Consider the following 12201-nt stretch of genomic DNA (forward strand, 5'->3'; position numbering starts at 1 on the left):
TACTGCACTATTACTATTTTATCCCCCTAAGCCTTGTGTAACCTTCAGTAGAAGGGATTCTTTTCTGTATTGACATTACGTCATTGACTTCTCGTGTTTTATGAGAAAAATTAATGAACATATTTCTACTACTCATGTAGAAGAAATCTACTCTCCAGACAGATATTTCCCTAAGCAGCACAATGAGATATGTCTTCCCTTTATCATAGAATCAGATAATCGGAGAACAGCTTGGGTTGGTCAGTTTCCTATTAATCATTTTGTTTCTGTTTTAGTCTTCTACCTGCTATCTAACCATTAGTTTAGTTCCCTAGGTGATGTCATTATAACTAATCATTTAGAGAAATAAAGGTGGCTTATACTATGTGATCAGAAGCTCGGTCCCATTCTGTTAGAGTTGCAGTGACATGCAGGTGCGTAATGCAGTTCTCTCAAACTCTGAAAAGTAGTTTTCCTTCTCCATTAGCTTTTAAAATGTTTCCTGTCCTCTTCTTTCAGAGTGTCTGATTACCCCTGATATACTTTTGAGGCAGTTATTAGCCCAGTTAGGGCTGGATCTCTTCTCTGCAAATATGTTCCATGATTTGGGATTCAGGTTCCTGATGAAATTTATCTGAGCACAGGTGGAAAAAGCCCCCAAACAAGTAACTTCCTAACATTTTGCCATAATAAATTTCCTCAGTTCGTTACAACTGAGTTTTCTTTATTCTTAATTATTAAGAATATTCTTATATTCTTATTCTTTATTCTAGTTTTCTTTATTCTTCAGTATTTGCCACTTGAAATGCAAAACCTTTGTAGAAAATCTGTTTTTTCGTATCCTTTCATAATGATCTTGTGACTATTTCATTAATGATTAATTTAAAGCTATAGCTAAAGCTGTAGAGACTTTGTCAGGATGACAATCACATACACTGATTTTGATTCACATTTGAATCTTTAGGCTTGCAATCTTTTTTCTTTTTTTTCTCTTAGCTACACGTTGCTCTGTAAAATTGATGGTTCACTGTTTTCTGAAAAAAATGCTCAGTTTAAAACAGTGGACTAGGGTTTTCAACAGACCTGTGCAGCAGACAAAATGTGTATGTGTACCAGATGGTACTTCAGTTTGAGACTGCCTGTAATTGTCATGTTTTTAATAATGTCTCAGTAGAAGAAATTTAGGTGGTTAGATGTGATGTCAGAAAGCAGATCAGAATTCAGTTTCTGATTTTCATGACACTAAATTTCTTCATAGAGAATGTTTTTCAAAAACTATTTAAAAGTTATTTCCACAGCGTGTAATGTCATACTCTCAGTATAACATGTTAACTTCAGTCATAATCATCTTGTCAAAAGGCATTGTTTTCAGCATCTTATTAGAAAGACTCTGGCAGGAGAGGTCTGTGTAGATTATCCTGACGTCCTCGTATAGCATTGAAATAACACAGATGTGACTGTACTGACTTCAGCAAACTTTCACTGTACATTTGATAGAGCCAGGATTTAGATGTTATTTTGTATCCTCTTTGGTGACCATTCCATGGTTAGTCATCCATCCCAAGGCTCTGAAGAGCTTTCCTTTCTTGGCCACTTATCCTCAAAAGAATTTTCACTTTGCAACTCACTGTGTATAGGATTAAGCAGGGAAGACATTGCCTTGAGACTGGGCCTTCTGGTTAATGTCAGCTGACTATTTGAGTTTTAAGTATATTTAACATCATAAGCTACTTGGGATGAGACACTGTCTTCCTCTTTGTACGGCACTGTCCTAGATACCTTGACCCTTTTAGTAAGGTATGTTAACTTCACACGTAAAAAAACTTGCTTTGCATCTCTGAAAAGCAGTTTCACTAACGAAATCAAAGTAATCAAAACAGAATGGAAGATTGAAAACAAAAACATATTTGGCTGTGGGGCTTTGAGGAATCACTATTTTGCCATCTTCTGTAACAACCTACTTAAACCAAGGTGTCGCACATTGATAGCTGTCTGTAACACAATCTGGAGACAAATAAGAAATATCCCAACTCAAAAATGTTCTTCTTGTTTCTATTCTTTTAGATTTTTAAAATTTTTACTTCCAGCTTTTCCTTTCATTTTAAGATGCCTATTCATTTCTTCCATCCCTTTGCATTTGTACCTTCTTGTTCCTTGACATGTCTTCTATGAGCCTGATGTTTACGGACAGCCACCTAAACACTTCATCTCTGTGACAAAGTGCACTTCAGAAAATGAATGGTTCTGATCAATCCAACCTGTGCAATTCCAGGATTATTCACTGATCAGTTCTGAGCATCAGCAGGAGATATCATAACTTACACCATATCAAAGGTCATAACTGAGCTTCATTCTTCTTGGAGATAGTCCAGTGTATGTGTACTTTTCCATACATTCTTCATAAAGTTCAAGCCTAACTTTAAAAATCATGACTACCTTATAAAGTCATGCGTAATGTAAAGTTTAGGTAATTTCATTATCATGATATTCTGTCAGGGAATAATTTTGTACAAACATCCTACTGTAAAAGCTGCTTAAAAAGCAAAATTTTTCATTATTTTAACTTGCTTCAAGGAATGTCTTTCTTTTTGCATTACATGTACACCATTTACCACAGAGTATCTGAATTTCCTCTGCATTGTAGTGTTTTTAAATCACCTAGAGTGGCTACATGTTAGAAAGATCTGGTATTCTTGATAGATCAGCCTGAACTCTATCCTTCCAAAACTCGTAAGAATCCATTAAGATCTGTGTATATGTGTGTCTGAGTAAAGCAAACATCTGAGATAAGGGTTACAGTTGCCCTCAAAGGTTAGATCTGACAGAGAATAAATGTTTAAATACTGCAGCATTGGTACTGTGCTGACAGAGGCAACCTCTAGAACCAGATGTGAAAGGTTCTGCATTTCTTCTTCTGTATTCTGAATGACAAATAAACTTGCACCCTTTTAGCTTCAGACACCAAATCTGCATAAAAGTGGAGAGGTAGGAGCCATGAACCCGATGATGGTCTTTGTCCTACTTATCCCAAACAACAATTCTCAGTTTAATAAGGCTCTTGGGCTGCGTGGCACTTGTATGCCCAAATTCCACCACAGAAGTAGGCAGTGAATTTGCCAGTTTTCTGTGAGGCTTCAGTCTCACTCTGGGGTACTAAGAAACAGGACTTCTTTACAAAATGAGCATTAACCTGGCAGAATAGATAAGGAAACTCTTAGCTTAACCACATCTGGTTAAGTCTACCCATTGCCTTTGTGAGTGAGTTATGTTATATTTTGCACTTCAGTGCAACATCACAAAAACAGAAGAGAAAGCATTTAAGGAAAGCGAAGATTCCTTCTGTTTAACATGCATTACCATGTTAGAGACTTGCAGAATTACCTTTGCATTTCAGATGCGTAGAAGCAGTGTAAGGAACAGAAAGAGTCAATGTGCTGATCTCCTCTTTGGAAAACCCCATCCCTAAATGTTTATATCCCTAAAGGAAAGCGGTCTTCAGAACTCGAGTAAGGAGCACATCTGGAGGAGCATGCTGCAGCTGCCCTCTGTATAAGGACCATTTTGTAGTGGTGTGGATGTTTGTACTGGAGATTAGCTGTCCTTTGAATATTACTCTGAAAATTAATCCTTTGGATATCACCCATCATAGTCTGCTCTTGAAGAATCTCAGTTACATTTCCCTCTTTTTCTATTTTGATTTACATTGGCTATTGTAATAATGGTCATTTTTTTTTCCTGTGTTTTGCATCCCTAGTGTAACAAAAATCATTATTTTCTGTTTCCTCTCACCTCTGCAACCAGGACATGAATTTTGTATCCCAGAGTATGTTAAGAGTGTTTTTTCTGGCACTTCTTTTCAAGAAGAACGAAAAGAAACTGATCATCTCAAAATAGTACGTTCCAATGAGAGTGAATATAATGACCATTATTAATCTCTGTACTGGAGAAATTGAGATGCCAACAATCCAGCATCTCCCTTAACGCCACAAGAGACTGATAAAACATGTTAGAGACTTCAAGAGACAGGTCTTCTAGTCTAGCATTTCTAAGCTTAGATCACATCTTAGGTATTACAGTTATATTTTTAAAAAGCAGGTCTTCATCACCAAACAGTTGACAGCAAACAGCATAAGGAATAACAGTTGTTAATATATCCCAGCCTTTCGGTTCTACTTAAAATAAATACATCTATTTAAAATAAATAAAATATTCAATTTATTAACTTTAATAAATTAAAAATAAATAGAGAAATAAAGATGCTCTATATTGAACAGAAACCTATTACAGCCATGTAATGTGTTGAAAGTATACCTTATTTTAAATGTTTTATTGAAGGCAAACAGTGTCACGGATGATAGACTCCTTTGGCTGTGCATCCCTTCACAAAATCGTGTTAGTTTAGGGTACTACGTAGTACTGCCCGAGTTCTTGACTGGAACTGAAGGCATCCTGCAGTGTCTGCTGATACGGTTTGGGTCATTACTGGAGAATTCTGTTGAATGTTTTAAAACTAGGACAGTCTGAAGGTAAGGCTTACCAGCACTTCAAAAGTTACGAAGTAAAAAGGAACAGAAGATTTAGTCTGCTAAAGATGCGTTTGTCTGGTAGAAACAGTGTTCACATTACGATAACCTGCATGTGTCCTTCACAGGGGAGGAGCTGTGCACCGGCCTCATTTCGGGCTGTTCCTTGGACTGTTCCTTCGGCTTCCAGACTGACGTCCACAACTGTGAGATCTGTCAGTGCCGACCGCGACCTAAGAAGTGCAAACCCATTGTATGTGACAAGTACTGTCCCTTTGGATACTTGTACGTATTCTCATTCTGAAAGCATATTTAATACAGTCCCTGTACGTTTTGAAAAGATGCAAAATCCAGGCATGTGTACTTGTGTTTACTTAGTGGCAAAGCAGGCGAAAATGTAGGAAAATAGAAATGTCATTACTTGATGTGAGATTAAAGTATTCTTCAAAATGGATTTTGATCAACGGATTAAGAAACAGCAACTAAAAAAACAGCAGCGGATTGTAAAAGCAAAGTAGTGCTTAAATTTTTTTGAAGAATATTTGATGAACAAGATGAAAAAGCTGCTTACAAGTACTGTCTTTTGCATGGAGCTTTTTGAAATTCAGTTTGCGTGTTCCACTGTGATACCCTTTCATTTTATAGCCCATTTATTTTATTCAAATGTTTTTCTAATATTTCAAGGGTTTTTTAGTGTTGCTATGACAGCAGACTAGTGAGACGTCTCTTTAGTGAGACGTTTCTGATAGTTACTTTACAGGATTCATAAGAACAGTACCATCTCTTATTTCAGTTTTGGTAAATGTGTTCAGAACCTGTGTTGTTGCTAGAGTTCTTTCTCCATAAAGGGAAATATTTGCAGTATTTATTCATTTGTGGGACAGGTGATGAAACCTGGGCAGATCTTTTGTCGCATAGAAATTCCTTGCTAATCACACTGGTGGCTTCTTTATATATTTTACCAATACATTCTATTATTAATGGGAAATTAATTCTATGTTACTGCCTGCTTTTCGCAGCGGTTTTATTTCTACCTCGTGGCAGCTAATCTTCAGGTAACGTTCATATGTAACTTTTTTCCTTAGGATTTGTAATGAAGTTTACTAACGTTACATCTCTTAGTGTTTGATATTAATACTCCTTTAATTTCTGGTTCATTTCAGAGTTCTGTTTGACACTTGTTCATAAATGCTGCAGGTTTTTATAACACTAATCTATAGTGTAATGTGTTCTTTTAGCGCGCAGTTTTAATAAAGTTTGAAGGAATCAAAATATGGTAGAACCTGAATGACCAGAGAGGTACCAGAGATTTTAGAAAAATAGAAATCAAGCTGTAATGTAGTGACATTCTCCCAGATTTAATCAGCTCTGCTTATAGATGGTGCCAATGAAGAATTTCTATTCATGCTATTCTTAGCAGCAGAACGGTGTGCCGCTTAAGTGCATGTGCTGGTTGACCTCCCTCTTCCTGCCCATACAGCTCTCGCGCCGTGCCTGGTGCTAAACAGGTTATGTAAACAAAAAGCAGACCCGTATCCCATGGAACAATAATGGCGCAAATATGCTGCAATACACAGCCACAAAAAAAAAAAGTTTGAAGAATTTGTTTGCCTTGAAAACATTGAGTCACTTTTTTCTGCGTTAGAAAAGATGCTTGACTTGTATCCTTCAGGCATCCCTAGTGTAATTTGAAAATATCTATGTAACAGCAGCCCAGAAAAATAAAGTAATACCATTTAATATAATCTTGTATCTATTACTTGAGATACAGAATTAGGCTTGCCTTTGGTTAAATGATAGACGTTTTTGCAGGAAACGGCGCTAATGAGAGTGATAGGATTGAAATAGGCAAAATGAGGGAAAGACAACAAAGATTAAATCAAACTTCACTTCTGTCCTCAAAACTCAAAGTTTAGTAGATGAGAGAGGAAAAGTAAAAATTTAATATTAAAATGTTAATAAAATTGTCTTCAGGCATGTTGACTTCAAGAGCGGCTGAGAGTTATTTTCAGTTTTGCAAGTGAGAGAACATAGAGCAGGAGGGAAGTTTCAGAAAAAAGATGTCAGTTTTGTCGTCCCCAGAACTTTTGCCCAGTGGCTTCAAAGGCAAGGGTGGCTGAAGATGGGTAGCAGAACGAAAGAAATGTGAAAGGTTGAACAGAAATAATGGCTGGCTAGATGTCTCAGTTTTTTAGATAGGATAAAGCTACTTACATTAAGGATCAAAGGAGTGAAGTCAATTAAAACAAGTACAAAGCATGCAGAATCATTTAGGAAGCATCCAGGGAGTTTGAGCCATGCCATTGAGCAGGCACAAAATCCAAGATAAAGTCTTAAGAGACTGGGAGCCAAAGAGGCAAATGGTGTTGGGGTGTCTGAAACTGTGAGAACTCTGTGATGGAATCAGCAGGAAGGGTGGCTGGGATGAGATGACAGCAGTAAAGGAATACAGCTTACAACTCTATTCAGGCATTTACTGGAAATTGCCGTACAGTACTCATATGGCGTAACCATTTCTCGAGGGGCACTGAAGACATTTGCGCTAGCTTAAATTTGATTTTGAACGTTTGCACAGAAGAGAGAAAAATTCTGGATAATGGCCATCAGAATATATTTCTTTTGTATTTGGAACAAAGGAAGCCATCTTTCTTGTTCATGATACATGAAGCATCTTCAGTAGCAAGTACAGGATGCAAGCTCAGCAGTCTCCAGACTGTATATCTGAACATTTCTTTTCTGTTTTATAATTTGTTTTAAAAACTATTTTCGTTAACAATACGCAGTTACTGGTTGTTTCTTCAAATTGGTGTATAAACTCAGTGGATTAATCTAATGCGGTATTTAAAGGCCACACTAAGGCTGTTAGATCTTGGGGTTTATACTTTTTTCATATTGTAGCTCTTAGGTTATTGTCTGTGGCATGGTTGGTAACTTAAAGCTATCAGGACAGAATCTGAGAAGATTTTTTCCATCCACATGCTCAAGGAGTGTGTGCATGGATATGTTTAGATAAAAGCAGAGGCAGTTGGTATGAACTACAAACATTTTTATTGTTTACTCACTGTGATTGAGTATCATTCATCCTGGAACAGGAAAAGCTTTTTTAATTTTAATATTACAAGTGCATAAATGAATAAATTTATTTATTAAAAGGCCATTTGCTTTAGCCTATTCAAAAGTTATAATAGGAGGAAAATATTGAATAATAAATATTAAATAAGGTCTATTTAATGTCTTTTGTCATTGCTTTTTTGGACTTATACAGAAATAGCTTGAATGTATTCATGAACCAAGGTCTAGGTGTTTGTTTCCATTCCGGCTAACTCTATTCTTTGACTTTTCTGCAGTATCCAAAACAGTCAAGTTTGGTTTTCCGTTTGGTTTCTTTCAGTTTGCCACTACTGGTGTTCTTCACTGGCAATCCCGATGTAGATGTCACACTGAAGTGTTAAAGATGTTTTTCTACTGCTGCTAAGGATTGTTCTGAACTAGACTTACCGAAGACATTTACTGTTAATGTGTTTTGTGTGTAAATGTGTTAAGTTTACCGTTGCATTATTTTAGTTTGTTGTACGATACCTTTCCCAACAGCTATGGATTTAGGAAGAAATACTCTTTTTCACATAATGAGCGGGTTTGTCTGGTTTGGTTATATTAAACTGTAATTTTTGTTTAGAGGAAAGAGGACAGTATTTTTACGACTTCAAATCAAATATAGCAGAGACCTTAATAACCTGTGGTGAACTGAATATATTTTTTATCTTCAAAATTCTGAATCTTCAGTAAAAAGCAGATACTCTTTTAAGATAAGTTGAGCCAGTACATTTCCATTCCTGAGCCTGTGCTCCCAGTGTGTGTGACTGGCAGTAATGTTCTTAATTTAAGTGTACCTCACTAGTGACCAGGCCATGTATAACTGCGAAAAAGAACAGTATTTTCTTTGGTCCTGTTTTCTTCCTTAGCTTTCAGTAAAGATGCACCCCTTGCTTTTGCTTACATATATTTTTACTTTGCAATTTCTGGTTTTTACTTTCGTTTCTTAAGCAAAGGTGTCTCTTTACTGTTGTCTTCTATACTCATTTTTAGTACTGTCGGTTCTGCAGCGAAGCTGTCTCTTCCATGTGAACTGAATTAATTAATGAATTAATGAACTTTGATTAATTCAGAAACTTGTTACTTGGTTTGAGAGGTCTGACTTTTCATGATCTCTCTCCCTCATGAATTGTGACTTGACTGGTTTTCTAAAGAAAGTTTTAAACCAAGATGAGGAAGATCCTTATGTATAACTGGAAGATGACCCTCAGATTGCCGTTGAGTTGACCTGTGATGTTAAGGGTTATACTCTGACACACCAGTTTAAATCATCATTAATACCTTTTTGAACAACAACAAAAAAAAAAACCTGAAATTATTCTGTTGGGCCTCCTCTTGGTGCACATTAGGTGAGATGTGCCTGAATTACTTTGAAAGGCCTTAAAGGCAAAATCTCTAAAAATGAGAAAGATAAGAACCCAAGAATAGGGCCTAATATACTTTGCACCTTAATAAGCTGATTTTCTATGTTTGAGTGCAATCCTCTTGACCTGTAGAGTCTCTTAGTTTGTGTGGCCTGTGAGTATCATCCTGCTGATACCTGTGCCTAAGCACTTACGGTGATTATTGTTAATAAATTTATGGTATGGGTCAATAGTAATCTCACTGACTGTATGGGGAAATCTAAAGGTGTTCATGCCATCTTCTTCAGTGTGGACATACCTGAAGCGTGCATAAATGCTATCTACCCAGAAATGGTTCAGTCTTCTGAATGAAAATCAAAGGGGACTGAAGAGAAAAAAGATAGATGGGCCTAGCTTTATATAAAGGAATTGATCATATCCTTCATTTTGCTGGAATATTTTCCTGTAATAAAGGACTGATGTCTCAGTTTCTGAGAAGAATAGGTAAAGGCCTATGATTATAGGCCCAGTGATTTTCTAAACTCATGGAGGAAGCAGCCAGTGTCTAAGAAATTGTGTGGTACTGTCACATAAAAGTAGGAAAAAATTAGAAAAATAGCAAGGTTTATGGTGTTGAAGAAGAGAATAAGGAGACAGGATTTATTTCCTAGATTTATTAGGCTTACTTTTTACACCTGAGGAGGACTAAAACTACCAAGTAATATGCTTCAAAATGGAAACTCAGATCTTTGGAAATGGATAGTATCTAGAATTCAGTGAAAAGGAAGAAAAACAGTAAACAGGTTGAAGTTAAAAAGACGTAAATTTTGAATCTTGCAATTTGCAACTATTCGTTGAAGTCCTAGACATGATAAAGTGACATTGACTCTGAGAGAATCAGATATGGACCATTTAACGGCTCGCATAGGCACTTGCCGGCCCAAGGCACGCTGCCTGCCCCGTCATACCGTGTCCCGCTCAGAGGAGATGTGGGAGGTCGGTGAAAACATCACGCAGGTCAGGACTGCTCCATGGGCTAGTGCTGAACCACACGTCTCATCTTCGAATAGAAAGCAGTATAAAAAAGATAATGTTCAACCTCTCACAGCATTACAGTGCTTGTAGTAATTTTTAGCCTGTATGTATGACTCGTTTAGTATATTGACCTACAGAGGAACATTACAGATTTCTCTGTTTTCTGTACTTAGATAAGCTGAAACACACTCTTCTCTCTTTTTTTTTTAACTGAAGTGTGCATAAAATAGTTTTATTAGAAATTCTGTGTGAACTATGTAGCAAAAGCATTTTTTTAAATTACAGCAAATATTAATGGACATCGTATAGTAGCTGGGAGTAATATAAAGATGTTTTAAAAACAAGTTCATTTCAAGCTGATGCTAGTGTTTTAGGAACCCTGTCTGGGGTGATCCTTCCCTTGCATTTTTGTACGCCTGAAAAAATAATAATTTAAATAATCTTCAATTTAAATTCTGGTTTTAAATGTAGAATGTAATTTAATTTTGCACAATACTTGGCTGGTATTTTTAAATTATGAGTGTTTAATAAGTCTTAAGACTATCGTAATTTAAAAAAAAAAAAAATGGAAGTGAACACCCTAATCTTGTCACTGTCTACAAAACTTACGAATAATTGCACAGAATGAAATGAAGAACATTTAAAGATAACTATGTATGTAACAGTTTGCAGTACAAAGGACTAAAATTGTGGTAGGAACTAATTAGTTGTACTACAAGAAATGAAAGATCATTTCACTTCAAGTCTTACTTTGATGCTAAAATTATTTAGATTTGCAGCTGTATAGTACATTTGTTCATTTGTTTTTTACTGCTACTGTGCCAATTTTTTTCTGAAATAGCAAGCCTTACATGACTTCCAATCCTGTTATGACCATCAAAAGCATGGGATGTAGTGGGAGACAAGTCTCTATTTTAATGTAAAATTTTGGTCACAAATAGAAGACTAAAGAAGCAAGTATTAAAAGAAAAGTATATTAGAGAGTGAAAAGTTAAGGAGTAAATCATCATGTTTGTGATTATTTTCTAAGACTGCCAAAGGTTAGTAATTGGAAAATCTGAGTTTGTGCATATTTAAAGAAACCAAAACCTTTTCACAATTGTCTGAAAAAAACTGCTCAATAGAGTTCACTGTTTGAAAGCTCTACAGATTAGTGGAAAGAGGCATTTGTTTTGATATTAAAAAGAGCTGTGGTTACAAAGATTAAGGAGGAAAAAATAGATGGATAGGACGACAGAAAGCCTTCCATTCTCCATCCTACTGTGTGACAATTTGTTTTCCTCAGCCTTTTAACTAAAAATGAAATAGTTTTCCAGAGCTTGAAGTCAGGCTTTCTAAAGATTTACGTAATTTATTTCTTTTCTGTTTCTCTAGATGTTCTTCTTTAGCTTCCCATGTCTTGTCTTTGGGGGGGGACTGGCGTGCATTTAATGGTGTAGTGTTCAACGAGGCATCTGTCAGTTTCCCAGTAAATGTTTTTTATGTTTTTTCCCAGTTTTAGTGAGTTACCTCATTAGAGTGGCAAATTTATCAGCAGAGTCATGAAAATAATTTTTTTTTTTCCCCCTCTTTGTCTTGAACTTCTTCATGACAACTCCCCCCCCCACCCCAATATCATGGGAAGGCAGAGAAAATGACTCTATCTGTATATTGTGTATATAGTACAAGTGCACTTGTGCCTAAAGTTTGAATGGTATTATCTGTCAAATACCAAGTAAATATTCAGTATAGGCTTCTCAGAAGCAGTATGTTTATGGTGCTGTGAAGAGATGCTGTCAGATGGTGCTCTAGACTCCTGCCGATCTGTACCTGGAAGCTTTGGAAGCATTTGTGGTCCTGATTCTCTGTACTCTGCTGAAAAGTTTTCTGGTTTTCTCTGTTTCAAAATATGTTACGATGTGTCTGCTGCTTTTTGTATGGGTTATGGGCATTCTGCATGCTAGTTTTCAAGTTTTGTGTCTGCTTATTCAACATTTTCAGAAATATCCCTGTAATTTTAATATGCAAGAGAGGAAATCTACAGTACTTTATCTATTGTTGGCGGAAAAAAGTTAACAGTAATTTGTGTTATAAAAATGTAGTAATTATAACAGATTCCTACCTACCCCTCCAACTTCTTCAGTTTTAGAAGTTATTTTTTTCTACTTTCGCACTTGGAAAAAGAATTGATCATCAATAGTAGTCACAAGCACGTACATCTATATTATCTGCTATGGCTTGAAAGTGCC

General features: G+C 36.2%; 1 protein-coding gene across 1 annotated transcript in view; it reads left to right on the forward strand.

The window, feature by feature from the left end:
- CRIM1 (cysteine rich transmembrane BMP regulator 1) overlaps nt 1-12201 on the forward strand; it is a gene marked incomplete at its 3' end in the record, with an annotated part of 189569 nt that overhangs the window by 156270 nt on the left and 21098 nt on the right. The window contains exon 9 of the mRNA XM_081997721.1: nt 4631-4787. Within this exon, the coding sequence (XP_081853847.1) occupies nt 4631-4787 (157 nt within the window). The remainder of the gene's footprint in view (nt 1-4630; nt 4788-12201) is intronic.

This window comes from Phaethon aethereus (genome assembly GCF_964289735.1).
Source record: "Phaethon aethereus genome assembly, chromosome: 3".
Classification (NCBI taxonomy): domain Eukaryota; kingdom Metazoa; phylum Chordata; class Aves; order Phaethontiformes; family Phaethontidae; genus Phaethon; species Phaethon aethereus.